At 41.4% G+C, this 19,124-nt stretch overlaps 2 protein-coding genes across 2 annotated transcripts; both read right to left on the bottom strand.

The window, feature by feature from the left end:
• Positions 1-1,170: 1,170 nt before the first annotated feature.
• Positions 1,171-14,060, bottom strand: LOC116222079 (carboxypeptidase N subunit 2-like). The gene is made up of 4 exons (XM_042708952.1): positions 13,376-14,060; positions 3,447-3,593; positions 1,447-2,977; positions 1,171-1,333 (listed from the first exon to the last, which is right to left on the bottom strand). The coding sequence occupies exons 2-4, from the start codon at positions 3,478-3,480 to the stop codon at positions 1,171-1,173; spliced, it is 1,728 nt and encodes a 575-aa protein (XP_042564886.1). The 5' UTR covers positions 3,481-3,593; positions 13,376-14,060.
• Positions 4,316-9,099, bottom strand: lrrc15 (leucine rich repeat containing 15). The gene is made up of 2 exons (XM_012834147.3): positions 8,467-9,099; positions 4,316-7,430 (listed from the first exon to the last, which is right to left on the bottom strand). Exons 1-2 carry the CDS (start codon positions 8,467-8,469, stop codon positions 5,781-5,783), a joined length of 1,653 nt encoding a protein of 550 aa, XP_012689601.2. The 5' UTR covers positions 8,470-9,099; the 3' UTR covers positions 4,316-5,780.
• Positions 14,061-19,124: the final 5,064 nt, after the last annotated feature.

Below are 19,124 nucleotides of genomic sequence, written 5' to 3'. Positions count from 1 at the left end.
ACAGTGATACAGTCTCGCCACTTTACATGTTACAGTTTTCTACTGTTGCACTATTAGTAATATTGCACTACCTGATACCAGGCACATTTGATTTGTCTTTAGGTTAGTATAGGTATATTAGGTTAGTATAGGTTACTATATGTGTATTATATGTTTAGCAGATTGTATTGTATATTTATTTTGTAGATTTAATATATGTTTATTATATGTGTAATCTATGTTCAGAGTACTTATATGTTATGTTATGTTATTTATGTTATGCTATGGTAGTTTGTTGTGCGGCGTCTTGTCCTAAGAATTTCAGTGCCCTGTGTGACTCTGTTTTTCTGTGCATCTGACAAATAAATACTTGAATTTGAACTTGAACATTACATTAGTCGGATTTGCCTGAATAAAATATTGACTGCACTTCTTCGAGGGGAATCTGTATTCCAAAATTTTAAGTTTTAAGCTTTAAGTTTTAAAAGATTTTAATTATCCAAATACTGTATTTGTGTTGCTTAAGACCTGTAGCAATAATTTTCTTGTCAAGAATGCAGCAAAGCGTCTTCCCTGCTGGTAGCTGCAACATGGACTTTTAAAAGTGCACTTGGCAGTGAGATGATTCTGTTTTTTGGTGACACAGCAAGTAAACTACAAAACTACATTGTGAGCCAGGTTGAGTGACTATTCTTCACCCCTATATCAGAAGTGAAACGGTCCATTTGTGTAAGGGTAATACATGCTAAATCACACAATGCATACAGTACATCTGCATTTTGTTATCATTTACCTTCTCTTAAATGAATACAACTGTAGAAAACATTACTTAATGTAAAGCTTAAGAAAACAACCCCATAAGGGTGCAAAATATTTTGAAATGAGTGTCCTATAGGTCTTTAAATAATAGTGAGGACTGGAATAGATGTGCCTCACAGAGCAACGGTCTCAACTTCTTGAACTGGCCTTAGGATGACTTCTTTTCTATAAGCGAAGCGGGTTAGTTTGACCCTGTTGTACAGTTGCTGCCCTTGCTGAAAGGAACAATACAGGGAGTAGGTGAGCTTGGCAAGTACTAAAGTAAAGAACAACCCCACTGCCAGAATGGCAGAGTAAAGAATCAACTGCTCCTTAAAATCTCCAGTGGGGCTACCACCCGATGGAGGGCTGTGAGAAGGGGAGAGTACCTGCTCAGGACAATGGGTGCTGAACCAGGTGAAATGGGTTGGGGTGGTTGGTGACCGAGTGGTCATAGTTACTGATAATGTAGTTGTAGCTGTTGTGGTCGGCAGTGTTGTAGTCTGTGTTGTTGTAGGCACAGGTGTAGTAGTGGTTTGTAAGGCTGTTGTTGGCACTGGTGTGGTTGTTGTAGGCACAGGTGTGGTAGTGGTTTGTAAGGTTGTTGTAGGCACAGGTGTGGTAGTGGTTGGCACAGGTGTGGAAGTGGTTTGTAAGGTTGTTGTTGGCACAGGTGTGGTAGTGGTTTGTAAGGTTGTTGTTGGCACAGGTGTGGTAGTGGTTTGTAAGGTTGTTGTGGGCACAGGTGTGGTAGTGGTTTGTAAGGTTGTTGTGGGCACAGGTGTGGTAGTGGTTTGTAAGGTTGTTGTGGGCACAGGTGTGGTAGTGGTTTGTAAGGTTGTTGTGGTTGGCAGTGTAGTGGGGCATATGAAGTCACTCTCTTCTAGACTGATGATCTCTCTGCTTTTCAAAGACTCAGGTGAGGCACATAGTGGTTGAGATTTTAAGATCTTTTCATGTGATTTCATCCAGTTGTATAAGGGTATTAGGTTACAGTCACAATACCAAGGATTGCCATCCAGGTATAATTTACTCAATTTTGGTAGAGAACTGAAAACATCATCTGGAAGCCATTTCAGTTCATTTTTAGAAAGCCTTAGGGTTGTTAGAGATTTAAGTTTCTCAAAATTGTCTGATGTAAGGGATTTAATAACATTTTTCTGAAGATTAAGGTCTGTGACCTTCTCCAGACCATCAAAAAACTCCCCTCCCACAGTTTCAAACTGATTCTCAGACAGATCCAATTTACGCAGCTTTGAAAGGCCTTTCAAGCCTCCTGGAGGAAGTGAGGTGAGTTTGTTGGTCTTCAAGCTTAATTCTGTAAGTTTAGGCTTTTCTCCAAATACGTTTGGGGGGAGATGTGTTAATAGATTACTCTGCAGTGTTAATGATTTAAGTAATGGAAAGTTGACAAACATCTGCGGTGGCAGCTCCGTTAAGAGGTTGTTGCTTAGAAATAACTTTTCTAATTTGTCTTTATTCTGAATTAATTGTGGCTGTATGTATGATATTTTGTTGTTCTGTAAAGCAATCTCTGTAAGACCTTGTAGATTGTCAAATAATCCATCAGGTAGGGATGTTAATTCATTTTCATACAATCTGATTTTTTCGAGCTTCTTCAATTTTGAAAGGAGAGATGATGAAATGGAGCTAAGATTATTCTTTGCCAGATGAAGAGTCTGAAGATTTTCTAGCTGATCAAATGTTCCTTCCTCAATGGTGACAATCTCATTAATGTGCAGCTGTAGTTCTCTGAGTTTCTCAAGACCATCAAATAAGCCCTTCTGTAAATTCTGGATTTTGTTGTTTTTCAGGACCAGAGTTTCAAGGCTGCTCAAATCCTGAAAGACTCCAACGTTAACTGACTCCAGCGGTGTACTAGATATCTCAATGATCTTAATGTTATTTAATCCCTCAAATGCTCCAGTCTCAATGGAATCTGTTATGGTACCAAGGAACTCGATCTTCTCAAGCTGAGGATTGGTGGCAAACGCTCCTTTTGGAATTGAGCTGAATTGACTGCCCACAAAAAAGACCTCTTTGGTTCCAGCTTTCAATGTGACAGGAACAGACGTTGCTGTTTCATCATAGACATCCATGTTTGTACAGATGTCTTCATCCGGGGCACAAGGTTGACCAGCACAGCCCATTAGCAAAGGCGCCAAAAGCCATATGCAAATGTGTAATCGGAACATTTGTCCTAAAATAAGAGAGAATAAGAGGTTTCATTATAATAATTCATGTTTCTTTTTTTTACGGATACTTAGCTTAACATTTTGTGGGTGTTCATTGGCATCCGCAAGTCAATTATGATGATAGCTTTTTTAACAACCAAAAGAAGAGGCAAGAGAGATTACATTTATGCTAAGCACACACAACAAAGCAAAATATACAGGCTACTTGAGGTATTTTATCCTTCTTTATTGTGTTTTTGAGTTGTTGTTAGTTAATAGTATGACTTCCGTACTGTCCAAACATTGGACCACAAATGAATGGATTAACTGTATTTACATGAGTAGTAGAATGTCTAGTCAAGTCTAACAGTAGTAGAAAAACAGGCCAGATTGCTCAATATCAGTATTGTTCTGGAGAAATGTCAGTCATGAATATCCAAACTGATTATTGTGAAAACAGTTATACAAGGTCAACAGAAACAGAACAAGACGTACCCCTTTGATGTGTCTTGCAGGAAGCTATGAACATCAGCACTCTGCGGAAAACCACAACCACGTAGCTGACCTGCCTTATCTTAGACTTGCCATAGGCTTAGTCTCAGTACTTTTAGTTGGCCAGTAAGGGCGAGGCCAGCTGGCTTTCTGTTTGAACAGATAAGACATGGCATTATTTACTTGCTTTCTCTGTGAAGGCATAATAACACATATTTGTGCAAATATTGCAAATGCATATGAATAACACCCTTGAAATCATAAAGATATGAATCAATTAAATATTTTAATTTAGTTCAATTTTATCAATCATATTATTGAATAGTTTAAGTTCATAATTTCACACTAGTGTGTTTAATGTACAGCAGAGAGAGACCAGGCCTAAACATGCAATTCCGAGTACGAGCTGGTATAATACTTCTATGTGTGCTGTGGAAGCTGTCCTTGAAATACACTGAAAAAATGTTGACTTATGGGAAATGGACTTAAAAGCACCACATTGAGATGAAGCCACAAGATCTCTTGCTAGAATGAACAGATCAATTTCACTGCAATTTCTTAGAAATTTGGACACACGTTTATGACGTGTTCTGTTGAGTTAATAAGTGTGTATTACCGTGTGTATCTAAGTTTATAGACAGGTGTCAGCCATCAATCATGTGTTGCCAGTGGATGATGCCAAAAACTCCCACTAAAGAAGTACAGCTAGCCGACACCTTAATGGCACAAACTCATCCAGCTCCAACAGAAATCCCATGTTATATGAATCAGGGTGAATATTTCTAGAGGCTATCGCAGGCTGACAAGTTAAATTACTCACCCTAACACCCCAGATTACATGACATCCTTCCAAAAAAGGTATTGGCAAGTCATCATGTTGTAACATTTTAATCAGATTGTGGCCTTTTTTTTGCAAGGAACTACAACTCTATTTTTAACTGTGTCATCGTGCTTCGACTACTTCAGTACTCTCACTTTATACAGCTACATGAGATCTGCATTATGCCTTTCATCACACCTTACATAGTACAGCAACATTTTATACGATTGATATGGTTGAGTAATTTGCTAATCATTTGGCAAATTATTGGTTGAAATGAAGCAAGACTGGATCCTGTATGTGTCACTTGGTAGTAAAACTGATGTGAAATAGTGAGTTTTTATTTGTTTCATAACATTTTTAACGGATAAAATATGATATGTAAATCTTAAAATGTTTACATTTTTAGCACTAAGAGGCATTGAATTGGTTTACACACTAAACATTCCCATCCACATTGAAATGGTTTACACACTAAACATTCCCATCCGCAGATTGTGTTGTCCTATAGTTGTCTCCATATGTAATATACTGTAGCTCAACAAGGTTAGAGAGCTAAAGTATCTAAAATCACAATAGTCTACTGGCACAACATTTCCAGGGAAAAACTCGACTCAACTGATAAAGCCTGTTGCATCAACAGTAGGCCATGAGTGATTTTGTAGGGAGTAGGTAGCACACATACTGATAAATATATACCTTACTAAAAATAAAAGCAACTGTAGAATGACTGTAAATGTATAAAGCCACAGCAATGACAATAAAGGTAACTGTTTCATCCATTGCGCCTCTTTCACAGTGGCACTGCCATAGTTTGTGCTGGAATAACTCATTTCCTATGGTGTGGACTTTGACATGACAGAATTTGATATGGCATGCTTGACATTTGCTGCCAGAGACTGTGATCTTAATTTAGAGTTGCAAGCTACAGCCCACATATTCCAGAGTGTAAAGATTTATTGGTCATGCAAAGTACTGAAGTAGTGAACATGATATGTTAGAAACGCTATAATATACATATAGTATATTACAGCAAGACAGTAAGACAATTTTGACACCTTGAAGCCAGGTGTTACTTCATTACAGTAAAGCATGTATTCATTTCCACAGCAGTTTGCAAATTAATATAGATGCATTTATTAAAATCAAATTTAAACTGCTGGTATTAAAAGTGTAATTACTCAATTTGAGGCAGTAAAACCCACACATTCTCAATCAAAATATGTACAGAGCATTTCAAATCATTGAAATCATATTACAAAGACAACAACAAATCAATGTTAGAGCTTAAAGCAGCGCTTAGGAGATTCTGACTAAAAGAAAACCTAAGCAAAGTCTTTGTGCAAGAGAGTCTTCATCCTAGCAGGTGTAAGAACTGACTTTAGATTTCAGCCCTGAGAAAACATACAGTCGGGAGACTAAGCAGCAGGCCTTCTGTTTAATAGGTAACAAACAAAAAGGAAAGATCTCCTGGAGCAGTGTCAAGCATTTCTGATTTAAGGCTTTTGTAAAACGGGCTAGATGACTGAGTTTTTTGGCCGCTGGTGCAAGTCTCTACTATCTTTCTTGTTCTTCTTCCAGCAGGCCACACCCAAAATGGCACCTACGAGGACAGTCGTGCAGACCACTGCGATGATGATCCAATCGGTGTCCTGTAACTGGCTCGAACTACCGCCTTGTCCACTGTTAGTGTCCCCTTCCTGGTCTGGCTTTGTTGTGGAATTGGTGGCGGGAAGGGGTGTGCTTTTCCGTGGTGGGTGTGTGTGTGGTCTTCTCCTCTTTTCTGTCGGGGTCACAGAGTCTGTCTCAGTAGGGCCTTGGGTCGTTGGCTGGATAAGACGCTCATCTGATAAGTCTCGAATGACATAGTCCAAGAGTGGTGGTGGACTCAGGCACACTACAACATCTAAGCTAGGCACTTTCTGGGGAAACCGTTGCAACCAGTCCCTGAGAGGAATAATGTCCTCGTCACATTTCCAGGGGTTCAAAGTCAGAAGCACTTCATCCACAACCTGGAGAGACTCCAAAAAGTCTGGATCTAGATTTTGGAGAGAGTTATTTCGCAAATCCAGTTGGTGCAATTTAGACACGCCATGGAGAACATCCCCAGAGATCGACTCAATGTTGTTGTGCTCCAAAGAAATGTTGGCTAGCTTAGGAAGTCCACTGAATGTGCCCTTCTTGATATTAGTGATGCGGTTGGTGTGAAGAGACACTTCCCTCAACTCGGTTAGGCCACTGAAAGCACCAACAGAGATGGACTCAATTTGGTTTCGGCTGAGCACCAGAAGTTTCACGTTAGTCAGATTGCTAAACACATCGTCTTCCAAGGTGCTTAATCTGTTATCATAGAGCCACAGGTCTTCAATGAGCATAGGTCCAAAAGTGCCACGAGACAACTTTTGCAATTCGTTGTCATGTAGAGTAATTTTGGTAAGGTTTGGTAGGCTTGTAAAGATACCCTCAGGTAGCTCAGAAATCTTGTTACTGGAAAGAGACAGGGTTTGAAGTTTCTGAAGATTAGAGAACAAGTTCGCTGGTAGTTGAGTGACGTGGTTGTCCTGCAGTGCCAAGGCTTTAAGGTTCTCAAGGTCATCAAACGTGCCTGCTGGGAGCTCCTTAAGGTAGTTTTTGTTCAGCCGCAGAGTACTGAGCAGACGAAGTCCACTGAAGGCATTGTCTGGCACTGAAGTCAACTGGTTTTTGCTCAGATCTAGATTCTGTAGTCCTTTAAGCGGTGTGAGCAGAGAGGGAGGTAACAACTGTATGTTGTTGTCATTTAAAGTCAACGTTTGCATCAAATGTAAGGAATGGAAAAGGTCTTCAGGAAGGGACACTAGCTGTGTACCCTGAAATGCCAGGTTCATCAGATTAATGGTCTGGTCAAAAGTATTGTTCAGGATTTCATGGATATCTGTGTTCTTCACAGCAAAGGTTTTGAGGGACTCTGCAAAGTCCTCAAAATCTGCAGGTTTCAGTAAGGAGATGTTTGTGTTTGAGAGGTACATGGTATTTGTGTCAGAAGGGACGGTTGATGGAAACTGTGCGATTGTCCGACCATGACAGAGGACTGTACTCCCCTGGCATTGACACTCCGATGGGCATGCTCCAGTCACAGCACTAATTGCAGAAATTAGCACAAAGTAGATTTGCAGATCCATTGTGACCTTAAAAAGAGAACAGGGTGAAATGTTATTTTCATTTATCTTAATCATTTATTGATATCAACAGTTTTTTATTTTCCATTAACAGCCAAGGGTAAGGTGACAACTCTGATAACTGGGTGAATAAATATTCTTTGCTTGACTGTATGGGGAACCCTCAAGAATGATGTATCATTAAACATCTAAATATGTATTCCAATGATCCTTACTCTAAAGCATTTGAACACCTCTGTCCACAAAGCAATACGGAAGTTATCCCAATGCTATACTCTATGAATGCCTCATATCCAGTAATGTACTTGATCATTTACAGCAAACCCTTTACAGAGATCCAAAGAAGTCACAAATCATTCAAGGAGCACATATGGTATATCCAACACATACAGTATTGTTAAAAAAAATTTGGTGGCAAAGGAAACAATGGTATTATATCTCAAAGTTTTGTCTAAATGTATTTGATGTATTTGGTGGGCACAGAAGAGCTAGATAATGCATTATTCAATATGCAAATTGAAAAACATTGAAACAAATTGCTCTCTGTCATAGGGATTAACTATGTAGCACTGTAGTTTGTGATTGTTGTCCAACATGGACAATTTCCAAAATGTCTGCCAACTAGATTTTTTCGCCCCAAAAAAGGTTGTCTAAATACCTAGATGGTTCTGGTAACTGAGATCATACTGAGATCATTAGTTAGACGTCATGACTCATGCATGTACAGAGCCGCCCATGTTCTTCTCTCTGAATAAGAGAACTTCCAGAATGAAAATAAAGAAACCATTTCTATTTCAGTACATTTTAGGAGACACGCCAAACCAGAGTCAGGACCTGGATGAAATTTTGAAAAGCGTAATCTCAAAAACATTTCCAGTCGTACATTAGCTGCTGTGATTTCTTTCTGTCACTTCTGGAAACCCTAACAAAACTCACAACGATGCTTACTAAAGACCACAAACTGCCACTTGTGAGAATGACAAAAAAAATACAGTGGTAAATTATGTACTGTCACACATCTATAAAAAGGTGAAGGAATTCCTACCATCAGGCTGGAGCAGATGTGTTGAATGGAAGAAAAGGGTCTGTGATCCAGTCGTCCCGTCTGAATTGAGAGCGTGGTGTTTGCCTGGCTTTTAATAGTAAGCCCTGTGCATTAGTCAGACTTTAGTCACTTCCAGTCCGCCTGATTTCTATTCGTCTGTACATCTGTGACAACAACTTTCTACGTGACTGAGGAACAGAGTGAACTCTCAACAAAAGTTACCTCCCAATTTTGCTCTCTCCCACCCGTTCTCTCACTCTCGCTAGCTCCCCTCCCTGTTTCTCTCTTTCCCTCTCTCTCTCTCTCTGAAAACTAACCGTGTGGAAAGTACTGGTTGAGGAGGGCCTCACCCATCTGGGGAGGGGTGACTGGAAACAGGCTGGATGTGTGTGTGTGTGTCTGTTGCCATGCTGACAGCGGGCTTTTTAGTATTTTACACAAGCAGTGCTCCATGAGTTCTCTCGCTGTTCCCCATTGCGCTGTTGTGTGGGCTGTGCCAGGCAGGCCATAAATATAGCTAAGCCCCAGACCAGATAAAGATGACATTTAACACATGGTAGTCTTCAAAAAAAACTCCAAGAAGAATTGTAAACTTACATTTTAAAGGGTACATAACACTAAAAGGCAGACGCTATTCATTTCTGCATTTTCTTACCTCGGATTATTTCTAGATATCACCCTAATTTAATGTGGGTATATAATCTTTCATTGGATCTGATTCCAAATGCATTCAGTGTCAACTTTTTGAGGGAAAATCCCACTCACCTATTAAATCTCTGTCCAGCTTTATTTCCAAATGAAGTATGGTTTGCATTAGTTATACTAGCAGCCGCCTTTAATTAAAGAGTTTAGAGTGGGGGAGGGTTGGGTGGTTGGAGGCTGAACTGTGGTATGCAACATTGCCAGAGTTATGGCCTTGTAGGCCCCTGTTTTAGTAAGGCCTACAGTATCTCTACAATAGTCCAGGCACAGGCAGAGAGTTACTTGAACCTGCAAAGGCAGTTCTTGTATGAAACTGAAGCAACAATATTGTTGAATAGATGAGGCATGAAGTAATCTATTCTAGCATTCAGCATGCTTTTACAGCATTGAAGATACAACCTGTAAGGTGAAATGTACAATCCTATGTACATAAACACATGGATTTTCTAACATGAATACAGTTTGTCAATATTAACAAGATATTTAGAAGTAAAACACACAGTACCCTTGACAACTGTGTGAATTTCACAACTGTGTTACAGTTATACATTTGAGGAACTCTCTGTCATGTCTATATTACATCAGACGTTCCACAGTCATCTGTGTACCATAACGTTTTTTTTTGGGGCATTTGCACAACTTTGTGAAGTATGGCTCTCTATATGAAATATTTCAGTTATTTAGTAAATTCCTTCACGTCAATGCATGAGTCAGTACGTTTAGTATCAAACCACACTGTCATACTGACAAACAGAGGAGAGGAAAAAAAAAACGATTTCAAAGACAAAACCACAAAAATGTCTAAAATGTGAACATCTGAGCACACCAGCCATGTATTATACTGGATTATGTCTGTGCTCACAGAGTTGTTCATGGGTTTTCTTTCAGTCTTTGACTGGCACCATGTTGTAGATTTCATTATATGCAGCAGCACTCCAATTTTCGTTGTATGCGAATACAATGACAATAAAGGCTTTTCTATTCTATTCTATTCTATGTTGTAGATTTCATTATATCATGGCTTGGTTGAATTGCCTATTGTGTTGCATTCTTTCGAACGCCAATTCAATTTTGGCATTTTCACACCTACGAAGTAGTTGCAGTTTTTTTTTTACTGTATTGCACTTGCAGTTAGTTGTGAAGTTTGAGTGAACCGTTGCATTGTGGCGGAGTTGTACATTTGTGGACAGATGGAAGCAGAGAGTAGCAACATGTTACATAGGTATGTCTGTTACGTACCGTTACACAACATTTGGTCTAAGAACCACAGTGATTTTACAAAGATAAGCCTCAACAGAATGCTGGGATATGCTACCTTGGCAACGGGAGGTAAGGACTCTGGCCATAGCAACCATGCATTTAGAAATTGAAACGGCAGTTTGTCCTGTAAGTTAAGAAAAGACTCGATGTGTGGCAGAAAGAAGTAGTTCCACAGACAAGTCAGTTTTAGCGATCAAAACATCGAAAAAAATTGCAAATTATCATAATGCCATAGTGGTATAAGCGGGATAATGGACTTCACATTACCACCTGGTGGCATTACCACTTCAAATGTGTATTAATGTCTGTTAACCGATCCGTGCCATCCATTATCACTTACAGAATAAGTCAAGAAAAAAATGTCCTTTATTGATGTTGATGTTTACAGAATTCTGGCATGAAAGCAAGCGGTTCAGAATAATGATGCATAGCAAGCTCTCTGACTTAAACTTCCTAGTTACTCCCTATGGATATAGTTAGTCATCACAGAGCACGTAACAAAGTACAAGCATGACGGTAATTTCACCCACAGAATGAATTCCTCATCCCCTCTGTAATTATGGAATTTTACAATTAAATGTAAGTTGTCGGTTGTATGGTCTTATTTCAACATAGCAACAGGGTGGTGGTGGGATCTGAGTATTAAAGTTGGCATATTTAACTTTGCCCTTTGAAGTATACACATTATAAACTTGAATATAGTATATTACTAGTATATTTAGTACATTGCATTTCACTCATTCACTCAGTTTGTAGAGTCAAACAAGCTATGACCCACAATCTTTTCATTTACCAAGTTTGCTTGCTATTTATGTACAAGATAAATAGCCACTGAAAATGCACCAGTTAGGTTAGCAGTTACTTAATAGGCATAAAGCTGTCAGAAATGCTTTTATGTCTGTGAGATAGCTTCCACTTCAGTGTAATACAGCAATACTGAGTATACTTTGACCAACTGTGGCCTCATAGTCAGGAAGGAGTGATACCATCTAATCAAGATTCCATTAACTTCGAATAGTTTCTCAAGGAGCATGGTGGATGTATAGTATCAAAAGTCTTGACTGCTGGTTTTGACAGGTCTGCAGTGTGTTTGAAATGTGTATCAGATATGTTTTTAAGTGGTCATTCTGGAATCAGAGCAAAGAAAAATCTCTGAATCACTATAAATCTGTTTCCCCGCCTAATTTACCGGGGGGGAAATGGAAAATAAAATTGTCCCATGGACCTTGTGATCAACCAGGAAACCTGTAATCAGCTAACCCATGCGTGTAAGGGAAGCATCTGCCTCCACAACCAAAAACAGACAAACAAAAAGAAAGGCAAGTATGATTGCATGTCCCATACACACCAGCGGATACAAAATGTGTGATAACAGGATAACCAAGGTTTAATTATTCGAAATAAAGAAGACTTCCTCATAAAGAACATACATTTGTCTTTTAAAACTTTCATTTCATTTCAATATTTGGTAATTTCTTATAATAGTAGTTATGGAAGGGTTTGCTGTATATGCTCATTTTCAGTGTCATTTAGTTATTGCTGTAGTTTCAGTGGTAGTTCAATACTATTTTTAATAGATACAGCTAATGAGAGCACTTTCCACAAAGCAAGGGAATGTACGATGGCCCGGCCCACAGCATATGACTGCCGGTCCCTCTCATCCACTGCTATAGCCCAGTGCCTGTGTGATTCAGATAAGGCTTTATCTTTTTATCTGCCCTTTGTTCAGAAACGGCCTGTGACTCAGCCGCTGTGACACAAACAAAATTGACCGGTACATGGACAAAGTGTAGCATATGACAGAGAGGACAAGGAGAGCAGACGCAAGCTCATCTCAACCCTCTCATTTGTGTGTGTGTGTGTGTGTGTGTGTGTGTGTGTGTGTGTGTGTATGTGTGTGTGTGTGTGTCTTTTTTGTGTGCCCGCTAAGCCAGTTCACCACGGGCGCCTGTGACTCAGTGGCTCACGTTCCAAACATTTCCCAGCATAGAGACTGTTCAGAGAGGACACAGGCCAATTCAGACAAACACTACTAGCCAAAATCCTACTCCTTCACTCATTTGTACAGTAATGAATATCTGTTGAGTGATCAAACAGCAATATGTTTTCTTGACTGTAAAATGTAAAATGGCCACAGTTTAAAAAAAAAAAATGAAATACGTGTTGGAGGAAATGGACTTGACATGAATGAAAGATGCTCCATGCAAACACTGAACAGATGATGATAAGAGTTTGTCTCCACCCAGTGTTGTAACACTAGAATACAGACACATACCAAGACACAAAGGTTGTGAAAATCAGTACACTAAGTAGACTCTATACATAACTCTAAACAAGACTAGGATATCCACTTTATACATCCTCCATGTATAGCATGAATTCTGTTTGTTTACACAAGGTTGTTTTGTGAATTATTTGCTGCGTTGAAATTATGTAGCTATGTTTATTTCTGATTGGGTTTGTATTGGGTTTACCTGACATTATCAATGTTCATATAATACTTATGTCAGTTGTCAAAAAGGGGTTATTCCATGCAGCTGAAGATTACTTTCAAACACTCCATACAGTTAGCTTAATATATCGCAAATATTAAGATATATTGTAAATATTATTGTGAACCAACTTTTCAGTTAGGACAGACAAAGAATGTATCTATATCTATCTGACATGGAAAGCTCCAGGTCCATTAAGTTCTATTAAATCTGATGCATGGAATATTAACTCCTGTTATTGTCATGATCTTTGATGTGTTTGAAAGTACTGTTTCAAGAATACATTTCAGATCTACATAACTACAGTATATGAGTACTACCCTGTGTGACAGAATGGACAATGCAGTTGGTGACACGTAGAACAATTATCTAAATATGTTTATATTCACTATTTTATTGTTACAGAGTATTATTTTTCTGTTATGATCTTGTTTCCTCAGCTACTGCATACTTACAATAATGCTGAGGTAGATGGAAAAAGACTGTGCTCACTCAGATGATGAAATCCACCCTCCTGACCTCTTCAGTTCCTGTTATCTCCGTGTCCTCCACAATGGCTTTCTCTGACATGAAGTCTTGAGAATGATCTCAACCTAATAACTAATCAGTAATGTATTAACTAAATAAATAACTGTTAACTATAAGAACTTCTCTGTAAATACAAATAATCCAGGAAAACCTCTCCCTATCCAGAAGTGTGTGGGACAACCCCAGGAAAAGTTCAGTCCACTCTCAGCTTTTCTCTGCTATTCCGATAAAGAATCTCACTGATATCAGAAGCTATTGTGTTGCAGATATTTTCAGCAATTTTGAAGGAAGTGGCCCATAACTTCCTTGAATGGTCCCTTCAGTCCCTCCTCTCACATGGGGTGGTCACTGGAGGACAACATCTTTTCCTAATTAGAGTCCGTTGGGTCTTATCTCAGGGCAGGTGAGGAAAAACTAGCTAACTGTTACAAAAAGGTTTTTCCGTGAATGATGCAGGGCCCACCTTTAACACAACTTCAGTCCTCCTATGAAAAACATTAAGGGCAGTCAAACATTTGGATTTAGATTAAAGGATGAAGTCACATTGAATCAAAAGATTATTGGAAAAATATATCAGTAAAAATTGTGAAGCCCCTTATTCTGTTTCCATGTTCCATGGGTCCCACCCACCAATGGCCATGAAAAATTCTAAGAAGAAAATACCCCCTGAGTCAGCGAGAGCAGGGGCAGAAGATGACTTATCGGCGGATAACCCAGTAATTGACATAAGAACAGAACAGACTACGAGTTGGATGATCAGCATACCCGAGACTGCAACAGCTACAGCAGGACACATGCTCCAGAGCTGCATATGTCACGGGGGTACGTGGGTGTAAAGAGCAGGTTGCGGTAGGAACTGTATGTGAGGGAAGCATAGGTGAGGGAAGCAATGGGGTGCTGCACTACACCAGCAATTTGTCTACCAATCCTGCATTAATTATCCTGTAATCAGTCAATTCAAGGCAGCTGGTTTATTTAGCCATAGCGAGTAGGAGCCTCATAAATGGGGAGAGAGGAGAGAGTGTCGGAAGTTCCCCCGCCCTGGCTTTGCTGTTATTTGTTACAGGATCTCGGCGGAGTGCCGCGAGTTGCAGAGGAGAATTTGGAAGCAGAGGGCCGAGGAACACCGTCTTTGGGGAAAGCGAGAGTGGAGACGTGACGTCTCGTGGGGATCCCTCGTTAATCAGCTGACGGAAGGCTGACTCAGGACAATATAAACCAGCCGCGACTACAGTGGAGCCGTAACCAGTGTGGACATACACCTCCTTCTGCGCAGCTGCCAGGGAGGAGAGAAGTGTGGAGCTTTCCTCCCTCAACGAGCTAAGTGGCCCTTCCTTGCCCTGTTAGTTTAGATTAAGCAAGACTGTGGATATTCTACGAGTGGTGAGCAGTGTATAGCGCCGCTAGCGTAGAAGGGCAGTAGCCTGCTAATGACTATGTATGTTGGTTAGTGAGCCTCCACATTCACGGTAGGCCTATAGGCAATCTACAAGTGGCTGCCTACCTGACGGTGTGTGTGTGTGCGTGTGTATGTGTACTTCCTAGTGAAGCCCAGCTGCGACAGTGAGGGACCGGCACGCCTGCCAGCCATACGTAGGAGGAGAGTGGACTGCTTATGAATGAATTGGACTCTTTTACTCGTTTCACCTTTTCTACATATTTTTTAGCTAATGTATTAAATAAAGATTATTGTTTCTCTACTTCTGCATCCATGTCTGTATGTTGGGAAGGGGTGCTTCACAGCCAAAGGATATTGATAAGCTAACTGAATAATACAGTGTACCGGATAAAGATAAGAACTAAAACTGAACCTGTGACACATATGTGCTGGGCAAAGGTTACTTCCACCAGAGGCCTAAAAATACATCAGGGCAAGAAAGGGTGCATAAAGAAGGGTCAACAGGGCTCTCGCATCGACAGCTACTTTCTGAGAAGCAGGTTCGAGTCAGTCAACTGAAGTTCAGCAGCAGTACAAAAACTACAGTCTGCAGGACATCAACATCCCTGTCCCAGAAGAGGAAGAACCTGGCACAGGAAACCAACCTGAACCCAGCCCATCAAGACCTGCAGTGGAAAAGAGGATCCAGGGACGAAGGCCACTGATCTAGTGGCCAAAATCCTGTGAAAAGGCACTGTGGATGGAGGTCAACACTGACCTCTGCAAAATCTTAGAGTGGCTCAGAGGCACCACCAGGAAGAAGCTGGAGAAAATGGGAGATCTAATCTACAACTATGGATCGCAACGGTTTGGAGCAGTCAAAAGAAAGAGATCTGAACCGACAATCCAAACTAAGTCTAGGAGGCAGATTGTAATAGATTGTCTAGTCAGAGAGAGGAGGCAGCTGAAGAAGCAATGGAGGAAAGCCACATAGGCTTGTGACACTGAGGAGAGCGGAAAATCTGGTGAAAGAAGCGTAGGAGGAAGGAACAGACAACATCACGCTTCTACGAAGACCCTTTCAAATTTGTGAAGAGTGGAAGCCTCTCAGTGTCAAAGGCAGACCTGGAAAAACATCTGGAAAAGTCCTGCACAGAGGCCAAACGCCACAAAGAGGTAATTCTCCCATCTGACATGCCACCAATCAATCCGCCAGAGCACCAGCTAGATAGAGCTGGAGAAAACTGTGTGTAGAGCAAGGGCTGCTTCGCCCCAGGTCCTAACGGAGTTCCATACAGGCTCTACAAAAGTCAAAGTCAAAGTGTTTTATTTGTCACATGCACCAAATACCTTAGCGTCATCAGAGCAGTTCCTGGTAGGCAACATCTACGCAGTAGAAGGGCATAAAAGATAAAAAAAAATTAATATATAAGATATAACAGAGTAACAACAATTTAAATTTAAATAAAAGGCTATTAGCAGTTTACAGGGTGTAGGAGTGGGGAATATTAAATAAAATAATATAAATATATATGTAGTAAGTAAGGTAAGTGAGTTGTAAGAGTGGGGGAGCAGAATGTACATGGTGATGACTGTCCATATTGATGACTGTCCAAAAAAAGATGTCCAGGGGATGACCATAGAATGTTCACATGATCAGTATGTCAGTGTTGCTGGTTCAAAAGCCTTACGGCCTGGGGGGAAAAGCTGTTTGCAAGTCTAGTAGTCCGTGCCCTGATGCTCCGGTAACGTCTACCAGACGGCAGCAGTGTGAGAAGTCCATAGCCTGGGTGGCTGTTGTCCTTTATGATGTTCCATGCTTTTCTAAGGCATCTTGTGTGCTAGATGCCTTGCACAGAAGGGAGATGGCAGCCGATGATACGCTCCGCTGTCTTCACCACCCTCGACTTTGACTTTGACCTTGAGGGGAAGATATTCTTAAGTGTGGTCGCTCACAGGCTGGCAGGATACCTGCAAAGAAACCATCTGATTGACACGTCAATCCAGAAAGCAGGCATCTCTGGCTTCTCCGGTTGTCTGGAACATGCGAGTACCATCTGGCATCAGATCAAAGTCGCCAAGACGGAGGGAACAGATCTTCACGTGGTGTTCCTGGATCTCGCCAACGCCTTTGGCTCAGTCCCTCACAACCTTTTTTGGACCGACTTCTTCAGGGTCCCTGTAGCCCTAACAAGCCTTGTCAAGGCCTACTTCCAGGGCGTGCATGTGTGCTTGTCAACAGCAGAGTACAACACAGCATGGCAGCATCTAGAAGTGGGAATTATGGCCGGCTGCACCATCTCCCCGCTAGCCTTCACAATGGCCATGGAGATGATAATTCGAGCATCTCGGTGGGTGGTTGGAGGACAGCTTGTAAGACCTGGCCGGAGGCTGCCGCCTGTGAGAGGATACATGGACGACCTTACCACCCTCACCACGACCAAGGCTTGCACTGTGCGGCTGCTGAGAAAGCTGCAAGATAACATCGAGGTGGCTCAGATGAAGATCAAGCTGAGCAAGTCCAGAAGCATCTCCATCGTCAAGGGGAAGCTGTCAGACCAACGCTTTCTCATTGGCGATGAGCCTATTCCAACTGTCTCCGAGAAGACTGTGAAGAGCCTTGGTCGATGGTATGAAGCTTCCCTTAAGGACAAAGAGCAAGTAGATCAGCTCAGGAAGGATGTAGCCAGCGGCCTGTAGAACATCGACAGAACCGCACTACCTGGCAAGTTGAAGCTCTGGTGCATGCAGTTCAGGCTCCTTCCACGCCTCATATGGCCATTAACCCTATATGAAGTCCCGATCTCGCAGGTGGAAAAGCTGGAGAGGCTGGTCAGCTCATATGCAAGGAAGTGGCTTGGGCTTCCCAGGTGCCTCAGCAGTATAGGGCTCTATGGCAAAGAAGTACTAGAACTGCCCATTTCCAGTCTAGCAGAGGAGTATAAGTGTGCCAAAGTTAGACTGGAGATGATGCTATTGGATTCGAATTATCCATTTATAGCCCAAGCTGCTCCCATCCTGGCTACTGGGAGGAAGTGATCCCCACTGGAAGCAACCAGGCAGGCAAAGGCAGCACTCAAGCACAGGGACATCAAGGGCTGAGTGCAGCAAGGGAGGCGTGGTCTTGGAACTGGAGCCAGTAAACCAGCCTGGAACAAGGCTACTCCGTTCCAGAGACGCAAGCTGGTGGTCCAGAAGGTACGTTATCAAGAGGAGTACACCTGGCGGCACAACCAGGTGCTACAGTGTCTTGCGGCAGTGCTGGAGAGTCGACGGATGAGCGTCAATGCCTTTCCTCCACCATCATGTAGGCCGGCAAAAACATTTGTTCGGGAGGGCGGGGGCCAAGCCACTCTCACCACCTCAAGACCAGAAACTGGACAGCTAGGTGGGGCATGGGACTGGAAGATGCTGGCAGACGTAGGCCAGAAGCTCCGCTTTCCAGCAGAAATAACATCAACAAATCTACGAGCAGACCTCGTGCTCAAGCAGGTGTATATCGTCGAGCTCACGGTGCCCGGGATGCCGGATCTCACTGCTGAACTCTCTGGAGGTGTCGTGGGCCAATCAGCGAAACATCGAAGAAGGAGGGCGCCTACTTGATAACCCATAAGATGCCATCAACCATTCGACCAAGCCACAGAGTCTCGAGTATGCAGAAAGGGATATTAACACCTTGTCCTACATAACAGATCTTGTTAGCCCTCTTGTTTTTAAATCATATGGGAGAACATATTGTTGATTAAAATACTGTATTGTGTGGGATATCATTGCATACTTCTCTGACATGAAGTCCTGAGAAATATCTCAACCTAATACCTAATCAGTAATGTATTAACTAAATAAATAACTGGTAACTAAGACCTTCTCTGTAAATTGTTACAGAGTATTATTTTTCTGTTATGATCTTGTTTCCTCAGCTAATGCTGAGGTAGATGGAAAAAGACTGTGCTCACTCAGATGATGAAATCCACCCTCCTGACCTCTTCAGTTCCTGTTATCTCCGTGTCCTCCACAATGGCTTTCTCTGACATGAAGTCTTGAGAATGATCTCAACCTAATAATCAGTAATGTATTAACTAAATAAATAACTGGTAACTATAAGAACTTCTCTGTAAATACAAATAATCCAGGAAAACCTCTCCCTATCCAGAAGTGTGTGGGATGACCCCAGGAAAAGTTCAGTCCACTTTCAGCTTTTCTCTGCCTTTCCGATAAAGAATGTCTCTGATATCAGAAGCTATTGTGTTGCAGTTTTGACGGAAGCAACCCATAACTTCCTTTAGTGTTCCCGAAAC

The sequence above is a fragment of the Clupea harengus genome, chromosome 10, assembly GCF_900700415.2.
Source record: "Clupea harengus chromosome 10, Ch_v2.0.2, whole genome shotgun sequence".
In the NCBI taxonomy this organism is placed as follows: Eukaryota; Metazoa; Chordata; class Actinopteri; order Clupeiformes; family Clupeidae; genus Clupea; species Clupea harengus.
This window is presented reverse-complemented; position numbering and strand designations above follow the sequence as displayed.

Coding starts and splice junctions, on each gene's coding strand:
- LOC116222079 (XM_042708952.1), bottom strand. CDS start 3,480: ATGTTCATAGCTTCCTGCAAGACACATCAAAGGG. Junction 2,978..3,446: donor CTGCAAGACACATCAAAGGG/GTACGTCTTGTT, acceptor CTCTTATTTTAG/GACAAATGTTCCGATTACAC. Junction 1,334..1,446: donor CAAACCACTACCACACCTGT/GCCAACAACAAC, acceptor CAACCACACCAG/TGCCAACAACAGCCTTACAA.